Here is a 19,942-nt window from a genome sequence, read left to right as displayed (position 1 = left end):
ATGTATTGAAGCGTGGGATGCTGCTCCTCTTCTCCCTGTCCGAGTACCTGAGCACATCTCCCGTTCGCTATCCCGGATCTCCGAGAGACCCTCCGTGGCACTGCTGTGCAGGGAGGCAGCTGGAATAGTTTCAGGTGCCTCCAAAATGCCTCCCCTGTCAAGTTTGCAGGGCCCATGAACCAAAGTCACTGTCTTGCTGTAGGTAGGAGAGGGAACAGGGTTAGAAACCATCCTCTGGGAAAGACAGGGAGAAGCCAGAGGATGTTTTATTCATTTTTTCTTTTGTAAGTGGGTAAGTGGTTTCTGCCTCCAGACATCTCTCAGTCGCTGCTGACTTGCACGTATTGTTCCCAGGACCAGGAGGTTTTCTCCATTCGCTCCCCATGGCATGTGGGGACACCGAGGAGCATTCACTCACAGCACAAGCATCCAGCACCAGGCCGCAGTTGAGCCCAGGGCTGCTCTAAGTATTTTTCGTTGCTTCATTTTAAGCCAGGCTCTGCTCAGAAGAGAGAGACTGCTCCCACAAAACCATGGGTCACTGGAATAAATATTTTGCAGCAGGTTGGTGCTGCAGCAGAGCATTGGGAAGACGAGGGCAGCCATCTCTGGCTGTGACAGACGGGGCACGCTTGCTGTTACCAAATCCCATCCCCTTTCTGTCGAAGGCCCGCAGTGAGGCACTGCTACATCCTGCCCGAGCACTCGCTGCCAGTCTCATCCCTCTCAGAGCCCACCTTCGAGCTGCTGCTGTCCTTATTCCTCCACCTAGACTTATACATGGTAGAGATGAGTGCTAAACAAAGCATGCCACGAGGATCTTATACTGTTAATTATTTTATCACAGCCTTCACATACTCTTTTTTGGATATTATTACCCCAGAGAGTATGCTAACAACCTTAAGTTGCTGACTAATTAAGTTTTGGTGGGCTTTGCACGCTAATTAAGTTCACAGGCCGTGAGATCTGATGGGTCCGACGGTACCTGCCAATGTGCCTTCACCAGCAGCTCAGCTGGCATTTCGGAGGCAGCAGAATTGAGGGCACCCCACGGCACAGAGCTGCCCCTGGAGAGCAGCAGCCAGCCCTCAGCCCTCCCTGCAGGGCCAGCACCTCCCGGCCCTCCGCAGGCAAGCAGCCCTTCAGCCATCTGCACCACCCGCAGTGTCACTCGCCTCTGGCAGCTCCCCCAGGGCTGCTGCTCTCGCTGTTTCATCTGTTAAATGCTTCCAGCACCCGAAAGTCCTCGGGGAGAGAAGCAGTTATTTTGACTAACTGCTCCTCCTCCTCCTCAAGCAGTTCCTGCGCGAGCTTCCTCCCACTCCAACACCACGAGTTAAGACATATGGATCATCTCAACGCTGCCGAGAAGTTGGGTTTAGAAAGGGAAATATTGACATTCTTAATGTCCCATTCATCCTTCGCTCCCTGGCGACTGACACCGATTCCCCACTGAACCACAGCGCTCAGACTGCGACCCGGTGGCTGGCCAAAAGGGTTTCCACAAGGCTTGAGTTTGGTTGAATTTGGGTCAAAAAAGGAATCACTCATTTCCCCATTAAATTTGTAGTTATATTTTATGGCCTTTCTCCTTGTTTACAAGACTATTTTGTAGGATGTTGGGCCATTTCAAAATATAACAGAAGTAGCACACAAATAGCCAAGCCATGAATTCTACACTTGGAGCTCCTTCATTTGGAAGGCCTTGGGGAACATCAGTTGCTAAAGCAACATCTTATTTCCCACCTGTAAGAGCACTGAAAGCTTCGTTTCATTTCAAGAAGGGGAAAGGTGGGTTTCGGTTTTGAACTGGAATGGAGACTAACTTTCAAGTGTGCAAAGTCTCCTTTTAACCAGAAATCCCGAGTCTGGACTGGCCCTGCTGGGATGCTGCGAGCTCCCCTACACCAGAACCACCGTTATCCCCTGCGCTCGCTGGCATCTCATTTCTCCAAGTTTCTGTCTCAGATGGATGGCCTTACGCTGCAGCTGTACGTTTAACCAAGTCAAGAAGCTCAGAGTGAACCTCACTGACCTTCTATATCTCGATGCATCGAGCAGATACAGACGTACTGAAGCCAACCAAGTCCCTATATTGTTTGAACTGGCACCAACCTCAACAGGAAACCACAAGCTCTCAGACTCTGCCACTACCTCATATTTAGTCAAGCGTTCCACAGCCAAGAAGCACTTTTAGAGGAAAAATGCAGGAACTGCAGTTGTGCCATTCTTGTGCTTAATATATTTCAACATGCACTCACCTGTGGCTATGAAATTTGCAATTTTGGGACTCTAAAGAGGGCTCCAGCACAGGGCAGGGGCCAGGCTGCTTGGCTGGCCTGGTGAGAGGGCTCACGTAAAGCACAAGGCAGTTGACATTAATTAACAAGTGCCATGGAAGGAAAGGGATCATCTTGTGCATTTAGAAAATTACACACAAGTAAACACTCGCAAAGGTGGTTTTTACTGCAAGAGACAACAAACAGGGTTTGCGAACCTCTGAAGAGACATGGTCACAACCAGGACAGCATTAAATGGGATAGGCTGATGTCCTTACTGGTAACCCTCAGTATCCCAGGCCCACAAAGGTCTTCAGAGAGAAAAAACATACACGTTATGAGAGCTTGGGACACAGAAGTTCTGAGCAAGTACAAACTTAAACCTACTGAAACAGAAAATAAGCCACCGTCCAAAACAGACCTCCTGAATACTCCACATGACTCAAGAGGATCATTCACCCCCATTATTTGAGGGTAGGGAGATAACCCCACAGTCTCTCCATCCATCAGCCACCATTCTCACTGTTCAATATTTAAAAACTTCCCAATATAAGCAGTTTTAGTTAACCCCATTGCTCAGTAGTTCTCAAAGCAATGCCAACCTTACCTTTGTTTTTACCAAAAATGTTGGTAGAAGCCTCTATTTACTCTACAAAACCACAAAACAAAACAAGGAATATGCTGCCCTCTTTCCAGGAACCAGAGTGACAGATACCCTGTATAGAAGTACAGGGGTCTGCGTAGATCCAGGACAGTATTGGGAGTGAAGCAAAGGAGTCTAGGAAATAACTACTTCAAAATAGTTGCAGCCTCTCCCATCAGTCTCATGCACCCAGGAGAACAAACTCTTCCTACGGCCAACAGTTTTTTACAGCTTGCCCTCAAAAAGGAGGGCTGGGGGCCCCAGAAGTACCTGCAGGTGACACTTCAGTGCCCTGAGCCACCACTTCTGAGGCGGTTCCGAAGGAAGGAGGCACAGCTGATTGCGGGATTTGCTGCATTGATGCCAGCCATCAGTCTGGAGTCAGTGAGCTAAGGCCAGCACACGTTGGGATGTACTGAAACAAACTAGAAACAGGCCAGAGGCAAAGAACAAAGGCTTTTATATATTAATTATACTCTCATTTCAGTTTCTACCTCCAATAGCTGATACATAATGCAAGGCAGCAAGCATTCATCTCAGGTATCGCAAAAACGCGCGAGTCAGGCAGGTGACCTCCCGGCACCAGGCCCCAAGTCTTCAAAAAATGAGGGAAACTTGCCCGAGGCAAGGAGCCTGAGTTTATCCTTGCTTTGCTGATGCAAATCCTCTTTACCTTGACAGCTGTCCCTCGGCTTCACAGGCACTGCTGGCAACAGTGACAGGGCCGGGGCTTTGCTCTCAGCACCGCAGACCCAGCTCTGCTCAGCACCCAGCAGGACAGGGCCAGGAGCCCGCAGTGCCCCCATCCTGCACCGAGACCCCTGGTCTAGGCTGTTGGGGGATGCTCAGGGCCACAGCTGCCAGCTCAGCCCTGCTTTGAGATGAGTTGGAGGTGATGGAGAGCAAAGCTTAGCAGAGACGTGCTTTGGAAAGGGCTCTGCTTTCGGTAGCCGGTCTGTTTCGCTGGGACAACCAGATCCAGAACTAACTCCCGGAGCACTACTACCAGGAGCACCTCTTTAGCTCTGTGACAACGATTCCCTGTGCTCCTTACTGTAACCTGCCCCTTGTTTGTGTTTGCCGACAGCCTGAGGGGGGCGTGCAGAATTATTTATGAAGACAGGCTGGTGTTCTGGAGCACCCTAAGCTCTGCGGGCATTAAAGGTTCTTGCAACTGGGGAAGTTTTGCCCCGATTCCCCCTGCAGCCAACACGTGCTGCACAGCAAAGCAACCGGAGCTTGCCACTTGAACACAGCGAGCCAGTCCCTGCTCCTGCAGGGTGGAAAAGAAGTCTGAACTCAGGCTGGAAATGCAGGAGGGATTCAGCTGCTTTCCCACCCGCTTTGTGTTTAGAGAAAATCGTTCTCTGCCCGACTACTTGACATTTTCACTTCCCTCTAATCTCCTCTTTGCTCTCCACCGAGAAAGCCCATCTCTCTGGCACAAGTCCCCTCCCTTGCCCAGCTTTTCCCTCTCACCACTGTACTTTGCAAAGACAAGGGTTTTCCAAGCCCCGTCATGGTCCAATTCAGAGGAGTTCCCAGCTGTTGTTTGGGCTCTGTGAGCCCCTCAGGCTGCCAGAGCTTCCCCCCAAAACCAGAGACCCACAAACAGCACAAGGACAACTGCAGCAGCCCCAGCACGCAGAACCAGGATGGAGAGGCTTTACAAGGTTTTTCGGGGGGAGGAATAAATAAAAACAGGCAGAAGTCCTCAGCCCAGGCTAGCTGGGAGCTGTTTGCCTCGGTTAGCACTGAGCTGAAGCCAGCGCGTTCCCAGGGGCGTGCTTGGAAGGCACCGTGAGGACACGGCCCGGGATCCAACTCCAGGTTGCCGAATGAGCAACCCACTCTTCTCCCCAGCTTCTCAGCCCTGGCAAAGCTAAGAGGCTTTGCCAAATTTTCCACCTTCCTCTCCTCCTTCCTTCCCTCAGCCATCACACAAACACACTCCTGCACCGAACCTCAGCTCTGCCAGGTTTATAACGTGCCTGCTTGCTCAGCACTGCTTAGTCTTCTCAATGGCTTCAGGGAAGCTCATCTACACCCCCAAAGCTCAGAGAGGGTGTGCAGAAGCCCAGAAAACCCTATTTCCTGGGAAAGAGCTTACAGCACAGAAATAGGTGGCTGGGAATGACCTGCACGCAGCTCGGGGCGTGCACACAGGCCCCACGAAGCCATGAGCTCCCACTTGTTGCACTATCAATCTGCCAACATACGCCGTGTGTACTGGGATGCAACACTGCATATTTAGTCAGGGCTTTTCTGTGTCTAGTTAATGTGTCCTGTTAACAATAAGCTTCGGAAAGCAGTAATCAAAACCTGACTGCCACTACCTGATAAACACTGCTCACTTTCTAGGCTGCCGCCCCATGGCAGGATGGGGAAAAGAGCAGGTCTGGGGAGATTTGGGCATCCCAAAAGGTGATGCAGGAGAGCATCTCCAGCAGGACAGCCCCAGCTCTGCTCCCCAAAGGTGACTCCACCAGAAGCAAGGAGACAAACAGAAAGCGCTCTTCATTTAGGAGCTGGGATTGTAAGCACAGCTCTCAGCGCTCCCTAAGGCGCAGTGTTGCTTCCATCAAAGGGAGCCAGTGAGCGTGACTGATAGCTTGATTTTCAGTGGTGCTTAGGTTCTGCAACTCTCATCAATTGCAAACAGGCTGTAGGTACTCAAGGCCATTTTTTTTTAAGGGTAGGTATTTTAAAATATATTGCAGTCAACAAGAATTGGGAGCTACAGTTCTTTGAAGGGTATGAAGGCCTTCAGCACTTCTGGGAAGTCACAACGTGATTTTTTTTCTCCTTCTCTCCATAATCTTTCGCTTTCTGGTTCAGAAGAGGTGACGGTAATGCTAGAGACCCCCATCCCACTACAGAATGTAAAAAGAGAAGATGCAACAAAATATGGTCTAAGAGAGAAATATGAGAAGTACAGGGAGCCACTGGAGAATTCGCAAACAGGAGAAAAGCCCAACGTCTCTTTAGAACATCCATTCGTTTGCTTCTGTTTCCCACAAGAGAAGTTTCCCACCCCACCATCTCAAAAATCCCCTTTGTCCGCTGTGACAAAAAGCATTTCAGTTAGAAGCAGGCCTTTTTCTTTCCTTAATTATTACTGTTGCTAGAGGGAATTCAAAGCAAAGTCCTCCCTTTGTCAGCACTACAAAAATTAAATAAGTAAGCTGCATGATCCATTAAGAGGTTTTGAAGTCTGTTTACACAACAAGAATTACTTTTACTTTTCCAATTAGGCAGCTATTAACTAACAGAGGGAAATCACACCAGTGTATGAATCTTTACTATCAGCACGATCTTATTAGAAGAAGAGCTTAAGATTGTACCAAGAACAACAAATTAATCACGACAATGTATTTTTAAATCATCAAATACAGAACACAAAGTGAGCTTTTTAAAATTTCTTTGAATCAACACATTTCCTCTATTGATGTCAGAATTTTAGCACAGGCTTTGGTAAGAGGAAAGCTTTTTCACATTCCTCTAGCATTATCCTATATATGAAAATACCAGGTACACTAGATTAAGTTAAAATTAGATTATGCATAGTCATTCTTCCACTGTTACACAGGGAAAATATCTGCTGTAGTACTCAGCAGTTGCCAGAGAGCCTTTAACCCTTTCTGAGCGAATAGCACAAGGCAGATGTTTGCTGTGCTGTGAAGTGTTGGACACTTCCCCGAGCCTTTTAGTCCCAGGAGATCTCAAGGGCTGCACAGCCAGCCTGCGATCCCCTGGAAAAGAGAGATTCCCATACATTTGTTCCAGTACAGTGCTCCACCAGAGTATTTAACTTGGACATTTCCAAATGGGCATTAAACACACGCTTTTTCAGGACTGCTTCTTCCTAGCTAGAAGCGTGGCTTGCTGCAGTATCGTTAGCTTGGCGAGACAAAATTTAACATGCAGCTCCTCATCCCCAAGGCCAGGGAGATCCACAGCACAGGACATCCAGGAGATTTGCTGCTGCAAACTGAACAGGCAGGACAGGACTGTGATGACCACTGACAAGCAATTCAGGGTCTTTTCCCACAATAAAAAGTTGCTTGGTGTGCTCACCAGGCAGGTGCTCCAGCAGAGCACCCAACTCACAGCTTACCAAGCAGCTTTGATCCACAGAGCAGTTCTTAGTTCTACTCCAATTGGCACAAGCCCTCCAGAAGTCAACCATAAACACTATCAGTAGTTAAAGTCGTTCTGTTACTGAATTAAAAAGACCAACCAGAAACAGCAGCACTTCTGTTCTTCTGTACAGAGAGATCCAAACATCTGCAAGTAATCTTAATTGACTACTTGATTGACTTAATTGATTACTCTTATCAATGTAACTTCAAACAAGCCCTCTGGGGCAGACCAAGTCCCTCTCACTAGAACTACTGAAGCATTCCTGGTTCTCTGTACAGCTGAAGCACCCGAAAGCTCCGGTCGAAGACATGAGATGGTGCCCATCCAGGAAAACTTGCAGATTAAACACATCACCCACTTCAGAGGCAATTTTATCACTGTGCCTACTTGGCAAAAAATAGCTGCTTACTGATACAGTCGAGCTCAGACTTACAATTTCATTCAGCCTTCCAGTGGCAAGGGCAGTTCCCCAGCTTTGTTTCTTTCTCTCACATCTAATTCCGAAGGTTTCTGAGGATAACTGTTGTTGAGAAATGTATTGATTTGCTTCTCAGAACCTTAAAGATGCTTGAGGAATTGCAACTGGGGGTTTCCCCCAAAGGACATGTCTTCGCAATAATAGCAGTGATGTATTACTTCTCTCCTGTGGGCTACAAAACGTCAATTAAGATTCACACAACGTATTTGGAAACAATACCGTGCTATCCAAATGGATTAGCACTGAAGGGCCTTCTCAAGTGGCTGCACTGAAGAAAGATGCACAGTGTGCCCGAATTCACCCTGTACTAACTATGACTTGTCAAACTAAAACCATTCTGGGTCGGGGGTGTTCTGCTACATCTACTGTATATTGGCAGGCTTGTCTTTTATTTTAATGAACCAGATCCCTACAAAATCCACATCAATGCAATCTGCATCATGATACTCCCTAGAAAAGACAAAGATTCTTCCTGGGGATTTACCGTGGGACATTTCTGCTCCTCTCCCCACTCACCTGTGGCAATGCCTGAGGTAGAAGCAGGAAGAGGAGCAGCTGGAGCCCACCGTGGCTGAGAGCCTGGCTTCCCCTCCTGTTCTCGCCCCTGCAATTTGTGACAAATACCAAATTAACACTGGCAGGGAAATTTCAGCTCCAAAAGGAGCTGAATTTACAAACATGCATTAAGTACCCACTGCTTCAGTGACAATTCCTGCCCATTTGCATGCACAACAGCCACAGTGCAGAGGCAGGATACGTGTGTGGGGGCTGCTCTGCAGCCCTGGTGCAGGCAGGGTCAATGGGAGCTTCCCTGCAGCAAGTGCCAGCACAACTGGGCAGCACAGTCAGAACGGCGCTGTTACAGGCTAAATAAGTGGGCACTGCTGCTTGATCCTGTGGGTTACGAGGTAATTAGCTTCTGAGGAACCAAAATCAATGGATGTTTTGCAGAATCACACCAAGTAAGCATAAGCTTGGCACACAGACAGGAGAAACAGTCCCATTGCTATGCAGTCATGTTTGTTAATTCCTAGTTTCATTCCACCAACTTCAGTGGCTTTACAGCAGGAGGAAAAACCAAACAAACAAACAGCATAGCCTAGGGTTACTAGTAACCCTATCAAATTACCCTGCAATTTGAAAGCTGAAATGAAATACTGTTCTTCCTGCCTCACCACCTTCACCTGAAAGCCCTCCTTGCTCCAGAGGTGCCACCCCTGCACCATTCACAGAATCCCACTGCTACCCAACTCCTGCACTTTCCTGGGAAATCAGGTCACTTGGTGACTTCCCGTCCTTGTAAATCCCAAACTCTCCCCACATTTCCAGGAAGCCAAGTCTATAACTAGGTAAACATTTTAAAAATTTAAACATTTTAAATATTTTTTCTACTGAAATCTTGGTCTTTTACACAGATCCTTGCAGGAAGCCTTCCTAGTTCCCTCAGCACATCATCCATCCCATCCTCTCCATACACCACTAGGTTGTTTTCCTACTTACAGCCCTCCATAAATGGCTTTGGAAGCAGAGTCTCATCGCCCCTGAGCAGTAAGTACCTTCTAGTGTTTCTTCATTTTCTTTCAGGTTCAGACTCAAGTCCCACAAAACAAACCTTGCTTCCTGACGGTTCTGCTCCTTCCAGTGCAGGCAGTGGAAGAAGCCACGTGTACTTCCACGTGCTGAACAGGAGCCCAAAGCAGGACTTGAACTAAATAGTAATTTACCACAGAGAGGATTGGAATCATTCAGAACACTTACGTGTAACAAAAAAAAAAAAAAAAAAAAAAAAAAAAAACAACAAAAAAAACATGGTAGCTATAAAAAAATATATATATATATATATATATATATATATATATTCTTCAGACTACATCTGTTCCAGTTGAGAATCTCCTAGCCTGGACTAATATTTTTAAAATACACTCCAGAAAAACAAACATTAACTCAGAGATCTACCAAAGCAGCGCTGTAACTTGCACACACACAGCAAGGCAAAGACTAGTCAGAAGGAAAGGGAAACATGCTTTCTTCTCATCAGCAGCATAGTCAAATAATACACGCCAAATCTATCAGAAATAAAAAGAAGAGTGAAGCAACAACGTGAATCATGCTTGCTGAAAATGGAAGCAGGTCTGTTGAGGACTTGGGGAGAAAAGGCTGGAGCTATACCCTCTGTGTAAGCCCTCCAAGGGAGGGGATAAAGACCAAATTCTGACTGTCCGGGGAAGAACAACTGTCTGAGGGAAAGTTCCTTCTTCCAGAGCCCGGTCTTAGAGGTAAAAGTCTCTTACACTGGAAAGCCGATATGCTAATAGATTCACAGCTGGATTCACAGCCAAGTGCACTAATGGACACGGTCATTATAAGATGGGTTCGAACGCTGCTCAGGTGTAACACAAAAAAAAAGAGCCTGCCTGAGGGAAGGATGGAGCAGTTGCCCATCCAATGATACACACGGGAGGAGAAGCAGAGGGCAAGTCTGCCATTTGACAACGAAGCCACGTTTACCATCACATCTGAATTTACACTGCTCCTCTGCACGGCAGCTCCTTCCCTGGCGTTTCTGAGGGCTGGGGCTCAGCGGTTCCTGGCTTCCTTGACAGGTGGTCTCTTATTTTGCTATCCACTAGCACTTGCAGAAGGAATCCAGCTCAGAAGACAACTTATTTTGAGTAAACTATTAGCAAACTGCCTACAGGAAACATCATAGGAGAGAGAGAGAACAGAAAGCAAGAAACGACATATATTCCAAATAAAGCTTAGGCTCTGAATAAATCTCTTTCCAAGCAATTATATGGGTAAATGAGCTACTGAATAAACGAAATAGCTGCTGTAAGTCTGTTCTTACAATATAATTTTCCCAGAAACAGTACATTACTTTCAGTATTTATCATAATCTGTTATCTGCAGAAAAATGTGCAAACTAAATAAATGTATGAAATGCCCTTACCTAATGATATTTACCAAATGGCATTGTTCCCTCTGCTGCTTGCAGCAAACTCACCCACAGAAACTAAGGACAGGTTTGCCTTATTAATACAGCTCTCTGCCTGTGTATTTTAAATACCTTGAAGCACAGAACCATCTGTGTGTATCCTACTAATGAGCTGCTACTTAGACTGAAGAAGGCCAGCCAGCTAATGGCGATTATTCAGATGGAGGCTGCCTAATTTTTAAGCAATTAGCGAGCCCCTCTCACTTTAGAAGTTTCCCTGGTTTATTCTCCAGATATATTACAGGGGATCCTATTCTAAAAAGAGTTTCTTCAGAAAGAAAAAAAAGGGGAGGGGGGACAAGACACAGTCCAGTCCAATTCCAACCTCCCTGCACGGGGCACGAGCACAGGACCACCCTGCTGCTCCCCAGGGTGGCCCAGATGCAGAACAGAAGCTGCCAGAGGAGCATCCTACAAAGGAGGTCGCTCAGCCCACTCCATCACTCTAGGCTGCTTGGGGGCACTAAGATTCCTTTAGTAACACCTCAAAGGGCAGACTGCGACAGCTGTAAGACCTGTGATGGTTTTACTCCCTCTTGCCTCCCAATCATTGGCAAAAGCCTGGCGGAGAGCATCACCAAAGGCCGCACGGCTCTGCTGGTGGAGATCCTCGTCTGCGGGTGCTGCGTGCTCGGGAACCAGCCGGCTCTTCAGGAGGTGACTAACTGCTCCCATCGCGTCCCTTACCTGATGAATACGACTGTAAAGGGCTAGCCCTAAGGGGCTAGTAGATCATGCAGAAATAGAATTCCCTCTTCTGCCACTAGAAAATATTTCTTAATAATCTAAACAAAGTTTAAGGAGATCAAAATTACCTTTTACAGCTCCCTGTTGGAAAGTGCTGTAGTAAAGCATAGAGCAAGTATTAAATTATCTCTGTAATTACATTGATAATGCACAGCTTTCATGTGCACAATAAAGCCATTAAAAGAGATCCGATTTTTACAACTATATTACACATTATGATCTGGAAAAGGGCAACCCCGTGTGCAGGAAAGGATGTGCTTGTCTTGCACAAACCTGAAAAATCTTGCCAGCTCCAATCACAGCAAGGAAACTATTACAGGAGAGCTTTTACCCAGCAGACCCACGGGCAAGCCCCACCGTTGTCTCATGACAAGTCTAAGCTGCTGCGTTAACATCAGGGTTTGCAAATATTAATGCAGTTCTACCTTCAACACACCAGACAAAGTCCATTAACTCTCAAATAATAAAACCTGTGAAACTACTTAGCATACAACTTCCACAACTGATTTGATATGCATTCGTACAGCGGGATGAAAGGACCAAAGAACAAACACGAACATCTGGTTAGACCGTACGCAGATGGAGGTGTCCTTGGACAGAGCTGTTTTAAGCCACTCGCACAGCTGATGACAGAATCCCAGCCCTGGGACTGCTACCAAACAAAAGGCAGACACTGGGTGAGCACAGAGGCAGCTCAGCATGGCTCAGACACAGGGGACTGGCAGCTTTGCTGCATCAGTTTATGGCCAGCAAAGGTTCTTTAGGGTGGAAGACCAAGTAGTACTGGTACCACGGTAGCAGACCTTTACCTAAAACACCGAGTAGTCCCATGAGACCTTAAAAAAAAAAATGCCAAGGTAGCAAAGCACTATTACAACACTAAAAGGGCAAAAATAATAAGTAACCATCATGTTTCAAAGCCTCTACCACATGGCCTTAACATCCGAACAGTACACGTGGTTACTGGATGGCAAAACAGCAGTAGGTCCCACAGACACAAGAGACACAGAAAATACCGGACTTTAAACATCAGGAAGGCATTTGGGAGCTTGAGGCTCTCTCCTGCCCTGGTTCATGCCTGTTATCTGAAAGGGGAGCCAAGTCCTTCCAGGGGCTTGCCCTGAGCCCTCCAGCCCCAGCCATGCTGCTTGCAGTCTGAGGCAGGTTCCCACTCCTCTCACTCCATTACAGCAACTGAAACAGAGATGCTCAGACACAAAAGGCTCACACCAGGTACTGCTATTGCCTCCAGTCTCTTTATTTAAAACCACTGCTTACAGCTGCCTGGCTTAAACAGTCTCCTAAGTGCTCCAGTACAATTCCATTTCACACCTGGAACAATGGATGCACAGATACCAGACGCCTTTTTAAAGGAATAATGACCCCTGAAAGACTAAACATCTGCACCTCTCTTAAATTTAAAATAAATACACAAAAAAAAAAAAAACACACACACACAAAAAAAAAGTGAGAAGGAACCGATGGCAGAGGCTGGTGTGGGGCAACTCATGGCACAGGCTGCTCAGTCATCACGTCTTGGAAAAGCAAAGAGCTCGGGTTAGAAGCTTAACTTTTACCTGAGTCTGTCTTCAGTGGTGAAGCACTGAAAACACAACTCCATCTACCACGCTTTCATATCGGTATGTATTATGAGTACTAATCATGCTCCTTGTAGGAAAGGATCGATTGGATTTGAAAGGGTTAGAGATTAATAAAGTGAGGAAACACAGTCTAGAGGTGACACTGCAGCTCAGATCAATTTTGCTTTCAGCTGGTAGATGGGCAATCATTTCTACTTGAGCAAGTGGTAACAGTACCACAACAGTCTCACAGGTCCATATACTAGCACTTCCACACACACACTGCACTGAAAAGAATTCCTTCCTGCATCGCAGATCTACAACTCGAAACCCAGCTCTGCACTTTCTGAGACAGGATACCTCTGATGCTTCCTTTCCTGCTGGAAAACAAGTTCTCCAGCATTAAATGCTGAAAACTAACCAAGAATGCACCACCTCATTTCTTCACCCCATTGCTGTTTCCCATGCTGATCCCAGTGCCTCCTACCTCAGGATTTTACTGCTTGTTGCTTTCACAGCAAGAACAGAACAAACAGAAGGGAAGCTACTGGTAAAACGCATCACGGGGACTAGGAATTAAAAACTAAAGCACACTTCAAGCAACAAGCAAGGTTCTGAAAGTAACGTAGAAAAAGTTCTTTAAATTCAGTGGGCAGAGAGATGAGAACACACATTAGTGCTCGTACTCAGTTGAGCCCAAGGAGCCCTGTCTATGTTCCTGCAGCAGCCCGTACAGCCTGCCTTACACACAGACCCGAGTTACAGAAACCCAGGCATGCACAGAACTGCACTCGCTCAGGAGCTGAGCCCAAATTCAGTTGTAACACCACAGCCTGCCTACAGCCCACGCAGGTCCGCACCCGCTTCAGCGACCTCCAAGCCTAGGAGGCTACTAGGCTTTATTGAGCAAAGCGTAAAAATAATAAGAAATACGTTTTTAAAAAGCCTGCCTAACCCGGTATTTTCAAATCCAAGTGTACTGGAGGCTGCTCCCACCACGTAACACACCACAACGATCCACAGGAAGAAAGATCCCCCACCTCTGTGCTAGGTAAATCCCCGGGGGGGCTGCTCTTTGCAAAGCACCAGGACCAGAGTGCATGCTGAGCTTGAAGACCGTGTTCTGGGTAAGTTTGCAGCTGTATTATTAATGATTTCACTTGAACATTACGTAAGACAAACCTTCCAGAACTATACTATTTCCATGAATAAGAGGAAAAAGAAAATATGCCAGACCTTTCCCTGTCCCTCAGGACAGTCAATTTCAGAAGACACAAACCTAGGATCCACACCCACAAAATGAGAGCGCCAGAAATACTGACATGAAGATGTCTCTCCAAATTTCTGTTCAGGACCTTACAGAAAACAAAGCCAAGACATCTGGATACAAGATTTTTTTTTTTTTTTTTTCATTTAAAAAGGACTCAAAAAAAGCGTTATCCAATTAAAGGCACGGAGTTGGAAGATTTTTCAGTCACGAAGGAAATGCCTTCTAGAGGCTCAGACATTATTAATAAACTCTTCCATGCCGCAGCTAGATGTAGAGCAGCCATCCCACCAGCTGACATGATGTCCACTGCAGGAGTGGAAGACTACAGATGTATAGATTCCTAACTTCAGAAATGACATTTCTTTCATGCTTTTCTTATTTCCTCCCATCCCTGAAGATCCTACCTTCGTGATTTACTGCAGCCTGAAACAATTTAATTGTGTTCATTTATTTTATTCAGATACAGCTGCGGTTTCCCTTTTGGGAGAGCAGTCTAGCTTTAATATTTAAATATCAGCTCAATATTTTAATTGTTTTAATTATACATGAGCTCATTTTAAACGAGTGTAATAGCTAAAAATTTGAGTGTTTAAATAAGCTCAATATTTAAACCCTGTCAGGTTGAGGTCACTAAAAAAAAAAAAAACCACCAAACCTCTAGCAGATTATTTCCTTTCTTGTTCTTCTCTACACATCTCCCTTCCCCTCCAGTAGTAAAGAGAACATCTAACTGCTGCCACCAGCACCCAGAGGAGAGAAAACCAAGGCTGAGACACCCATCCCGAGGTGCACACACCACCCGTTCTTTCCAGCAGCCCCCTGAGATGTGACTGAGCACAGGAGCCCTGCTCTCCTCCTGTCCCACTGATCCAAAACCAATGGAGAGCAGCCTGGAACCGGTGAGCAGACACGACTGCAAGAGGGACCCTATGCACTCTTGTACCAGTGACAGCCCAGAACAACGTCCACCTTGCTGCATTTTTGTTTCCTGGGGCTGCAAATAACCTACGGTATCTTGAGATCAGTGTACACCAATTCGTGTTGCCACACTCCCATTTTCTCTGTCTTTGCATTATTTGCAGGAGGGGAAAGTTGATAAACCTCTTCTGCATTGCTTGTATTGCTACAAAAAGGAAAAGGCAACTGTGAGCGAGCATCACAGAATCAACATGCTCACTCCAGGGACCCATTCCGGCAGGAGAAATGGAACTGGGCTCCTCCAGAATATCCCATTCCAGGCACAAATCCTTCAGTCACCTCTGAAATAGAAGCACCTCCACTTCTGTGTACGCTGCAGTTTTCATGGCCACAACAATCAGGCAGCAATCCAGGAAACAAAGCCGAGCTTCACAGAAAGGAGCAGGGGGAAACCCTGGGCTAGAGCCGGCACAGTCAGGAGGAACGTGGAGGTCTCCTGACACATCCGCAGCAGAGCACAGTCAGCTGCTGCAAGGCGTTTAGAAGGCAGGAAATAGCAAGCCAATAGGTTTAAAATTAATATGGTAAAGCATGTGAATACATTAAAATGAACGCATTAAAGTCCCAAGCATTTAATCCAATTAACATTTTAAGACAGTTTGGCTATGCCCATACCAGCAGGGCACAATGCTAAATCAAGCCCTCTGTCTCCCAAGCCACTGGAGACAAAGTTGGACACTGCTGGAGCATCTCGGGGCAGGGGGGCTCAGAGACACACAACTGCCTTTGGGGTGGTCCCAAGGCAAAGAGGAGAAGAGCAGAAAGCCCAGAGAGCATCCATCTGATGCAACACAGAGGAGATACAAGACTCTGGCTTTGTAGCTGGGAGGACACGTCAATGCCAGGCTTGAGCCAAGGAAGCCCCAAAGACCTGAACAAGACCACCCTGGCTCTGCAGGCAGCAGCCTTACACAGAGCTCAGGGATGCCGTGCACAAGGCAGGCGTGCCCTCCGGATCCCAAGCGTGCTGGGATGGGGTACTGCAGCTCAGCAAATAAATACAGCAGCTATACAGGGCATCAATTAGTCACTAATGGAATTATGTCTCATAAATCAAACAATCTATAATCTGAAAAATCTTGTGCTTAAAAAGTGTGCTGATTTTTAATTGGTTTTATATTCCCTGCGACGATTATTCAAAGCACTGTATACAAAAGGCTTGGGAAAAGAAGTCATTTAATCAGATTAAAAGGAAATCCCCTACCAGCTGGGAGCCTAACAGCTCCCACACCCTCAGTGTATTTGCATAACCTCCACCTACTAAACTCTTCCAGGGTATCACTAGGGCTGCAGTCCCAGCATCAGCTGGTTGCTCAGTTTCACCTCTCAAAGCAGGCAAAAAGGATGACCTGCAGCTTTCAGAAGAGCTCCTTAATATTAAGAAATGCTTATGAAACTGAAGTCAACACTCCATTCACACAGATGCTTGAAGCAAACTCTTCTGTTTCCACCACAAACAGCAATCATTACTCTGTAGACATGACAGATTTCTTCTGGAGCATCTGGAAGTTGCTGCCTGTAAAGAAGAATCTGACTAGCATAATTAAATTAGCTCAACCATTTTAATTATTTTGGCACAGCATCTCAACTGAGAAGAAGCCAAGTTTCTATGTTGTTTTTGCAGCATTGCAAGGTTCTCTAAAACCTACCCGTAGCCCTCACATGCATTCCTGTTTGTCCTCTCCAAATGGAAATACGAACACCTGGATTTATAACAAAGCACAAGCAAAGACACACAAGACAAATTTCCTTCAGTTCTTCTTGGTTTGTTTTTTCCCTCCTTCTATGAGAATCATTTCTTCAGCAAGCTTTAATTCTATGCCTGCAACTAGAACACCATTTCATCACCTTCTTTTTGACACCTTAGACACTCCTCTCCTGGACAGCTCGAACACCTCGTGCCTGTTGCCCAGCCCCTGCGTGCTGTCTGCAATTGCTATCTGGAGATCTCATCCTCAGCTTTCTCCCCTTACATTTCCATTCCTTGGCTTCAAAGGTAGGTTTTCCCACCAGCCCCTGAAGATGCCAAGTCCACTTCAATCCTGCTCTCCTTAGATTCTCCCTACCTTTAAGCAAGGCACAATCCATTATGTGATATCACACACACACAGGTCAACTTCACAATTGCTCTTGTACTCAACACTCATCACAATTGTTGCCACTCATGCTACATTTCTACATACTGCTTGGAAAAATGCCAGTCTATGTAGGTCAGCCAAGACCCAGGTACCCCAGTTTTGCTGGTTTCTTGCCCTGGTAGTCAAAACCTGCTTTTATCACCGGTGTCAGCACTTTCCACGCACTGCTTCACACAGCTCTACGTAAACGTCTACACAATTTCCCTGCCCCTTTTAAGGATGCTCACCAGCTTCGACATCCCCATACAGGCAGCAAGAAACAGACTGACAGCGTCCAGGGAGCACAGCTGCAGAGCTCCTGTCCACGGGGAATCATTTGGGCACCTCATCCACTCCTGCTCTCAGCTACAGCAACACCAGCCTTGCTGCTAGCAGACATCCTGCCATACAGACCGCAGTGTAACTGCCCACAACTAACCAGGTGCTTTCCCCTTCCCACACTCTTTTACCAAGACATCAGTTAAAAAAATGCCCCTGAAGCACAGCACCAGGGTGCCACAGCTACAGTCACCCCACTGAGCAATAAGGTCTCATCATTTCCTTTGCCTGGCTTTCCTTTTCTGTTCCATCTCCAATCTTCTACGTACACCACACAGAGTTAAAAATCAACAGCATCTGTCCCTGCACAACCTAACATTCAGGGAGGACCCAAGCAATCAAGTGAGAGTACTTTGTATCTAAAGGCCCTTTCAGAAAGGGAGTCAAATTACCAATTTCACTCCAAGTGCTGAAATTACAGAAACAGAAAATGCATTTCACACACAATGTGCTGGAAGAAGAAAAAGGGAAAAAAAATCAATAGTTTGTTCAACACAGCAACCTGAAAATCAGCACATGGGAATGAATATTGAAAGGTGAAAGCCAACTACATGATCATGTACTTGCAAAGAAACTGTAATTTCACTTTATGTGCAGTTTTCCCCTTCATCTTATACTCAACATATACCGGCTCAATTAAATGGGAAGAAAACAGAACAAACTATTCACTACAGTGGGTTATATTTAGCAATAAGCAGCCTAACATATTAAAGCATTTTTCTTCCCAGTACTCAACCTGAATTGATACTGTCAACAGCTGCCAATAACAGAAGGCATTCCACAGAGTCAGTCAAAGAAAGGAGCTAAAAAAAATACAATATACTAAAATATAATTAAAGGTAAACTATCAGCTGAATGATGCTGATAACCACAGGCATTTTACTTCTACAGAGGTGTACTTCTGATAAAGGCCTTTCCTTGCAGCCAGGTGGTATTGCCTGGCATCAGTGAGTCAAGGCTGCTAAATTATACAGATTATGGATCTCACAGGGGTTCCCATCCAGGCCAGGAATAGCAGTTTTGAAAAATAGGAATGCCATTGCCTTCAGCAGACTTTAGATCACGCTCCATGCTGTAGCCAAATCCCGACCTCCATGACTGCCCTACAGGGCAAAGAGGGCTCACAGTAACCACAACAGAAGGCTATGGACTAGTTTGATTTAGCAATGTCCATTTAAACACTTATCCCAGTAAAAAGAATTCAGCCTAGGATCTGGTGATTCCCAGAGAAACATTTCCTGGCCTGGGAAGGGGCATCCAGTTCTTTATTATGGACAGACCAATATCTATTTTTTCTACATTCTCAAAAAAAGTATGTAGAAATTAAACTTTAAACTGGCCACACCAAGTCAGTCAGTGATTTTTCTATATGTACCTGAGTAAGTGTTTGCTGAAGACACTGAGGACAGTAAGATCAAAGGCCTCACACTCGTATGTGCAGCACACAATTAGTGGGGAAAAAATGAAGCTAACACAAAAGTTGAAAAGTACTTCTACCCTACATTAGCTCCTATATGAAGATGTAAAATGACAAAGGGAATTATTTCAGAATTGCAGCACCATATCAGTTATCTGTCCACATACATGAGGCTCTAGCAGACAGATTGCACTAGGCAAGGCCAGAGGTAACCCACCTGTCTGCTCAGAATCCTGGCTATTTCAATATACAGAAAAACCACCCAGACCTAGAAGTCATCAGGAACCACATCCACAGCTAAGAAAATCCGTTAGCACGAGCACAAGATTAGATGTTAACACAATGTCAAATCCATCACTACTTTGGCGGGCTTTCAATCAGATCAACCTTCCCACCCCCCCCTCTTTTTCCCTTAAGAAAACATAAGGACATTTTGAAATAGCTTAAGTGACATCAACAGAACATTATAGTGATAAAATTCATCCTGTAACATCTGGTAAGCAGACACTGCTTTGTTTGTTTTTCAGAAGAGAGCAAGTATATATGCAAGACAAAAAGCAGCCATCTAAAACGCTTGATTGCATGAGCACTAAGTCCAGATTCAAAAGTAAAAAGGATTTTTTTCTGTGACTTACCAGAATTTCTCTTTGACACGAGCTTCAAATTCATGCTGACTACAGTACAGATCACAAGAACCAAGAGAACAAGAGGCTTCATCTTTCACTTTCTTTGGCAGCTGAAATGCAAACATAGTACAAGTCTGAATCACAGCTCTTCACTACAACAAAGCAGCAGCTACAGTTAAACACTTCTCAAAGAACCATTGCAGGGCAGTGGCTGAGCCCAGCGACTTCTGGGTTTATTTTTATACAGAAGTAGGAAAACAGAATGGTTCAAAGTAACCGTCTATGAATAATTTATCTCTGAATATCACAAAAAAGTTGTTTTACTTTTAA

The 19,942-nt window shown here is 45.8% G+C and overlaps 1 protein-coding gene across 1 annotated transcript in view; it reads right to left on the bottom strand.

The window, feature by feature from the left end:
* The window catches only part of IL1RAPL2 (interleukin 1 receptor accessory protein like 2), a gene marked incomplete at both ends in the record, with an annotated part of 317,482 nt that extends 297,779 nt beyond the window's left edge, over window positions 1-19,703 (bottom strand). Inside the window, one exon of the mRNA XM_084294337.1 lies at window positions 19,622-19,703. Coding sequence (XP_084150463.1) covers window positions 19,622-19,703 — 82 coding nt within the window. The remainder of the gene's footprint in view (window positions 1-19,621) is intronic.
* Window positions 19,704-19,942: the final 239 nt, after the last annotated feature.

Source organism: Netta rufina, assembly GCF_964035555.1.
Source record: "Netta rufina genome assembly, chromosome: 12".
NCBI lineage: Eukaryota > Metazoa > Chordata > Aves > Anseriformes > Anatidae > Netta > Netta rufina.
Note: the sequence above shows the minus strand (reverse complement) of the source record. Positions and strands in the feature narration are given on the sequence as shown.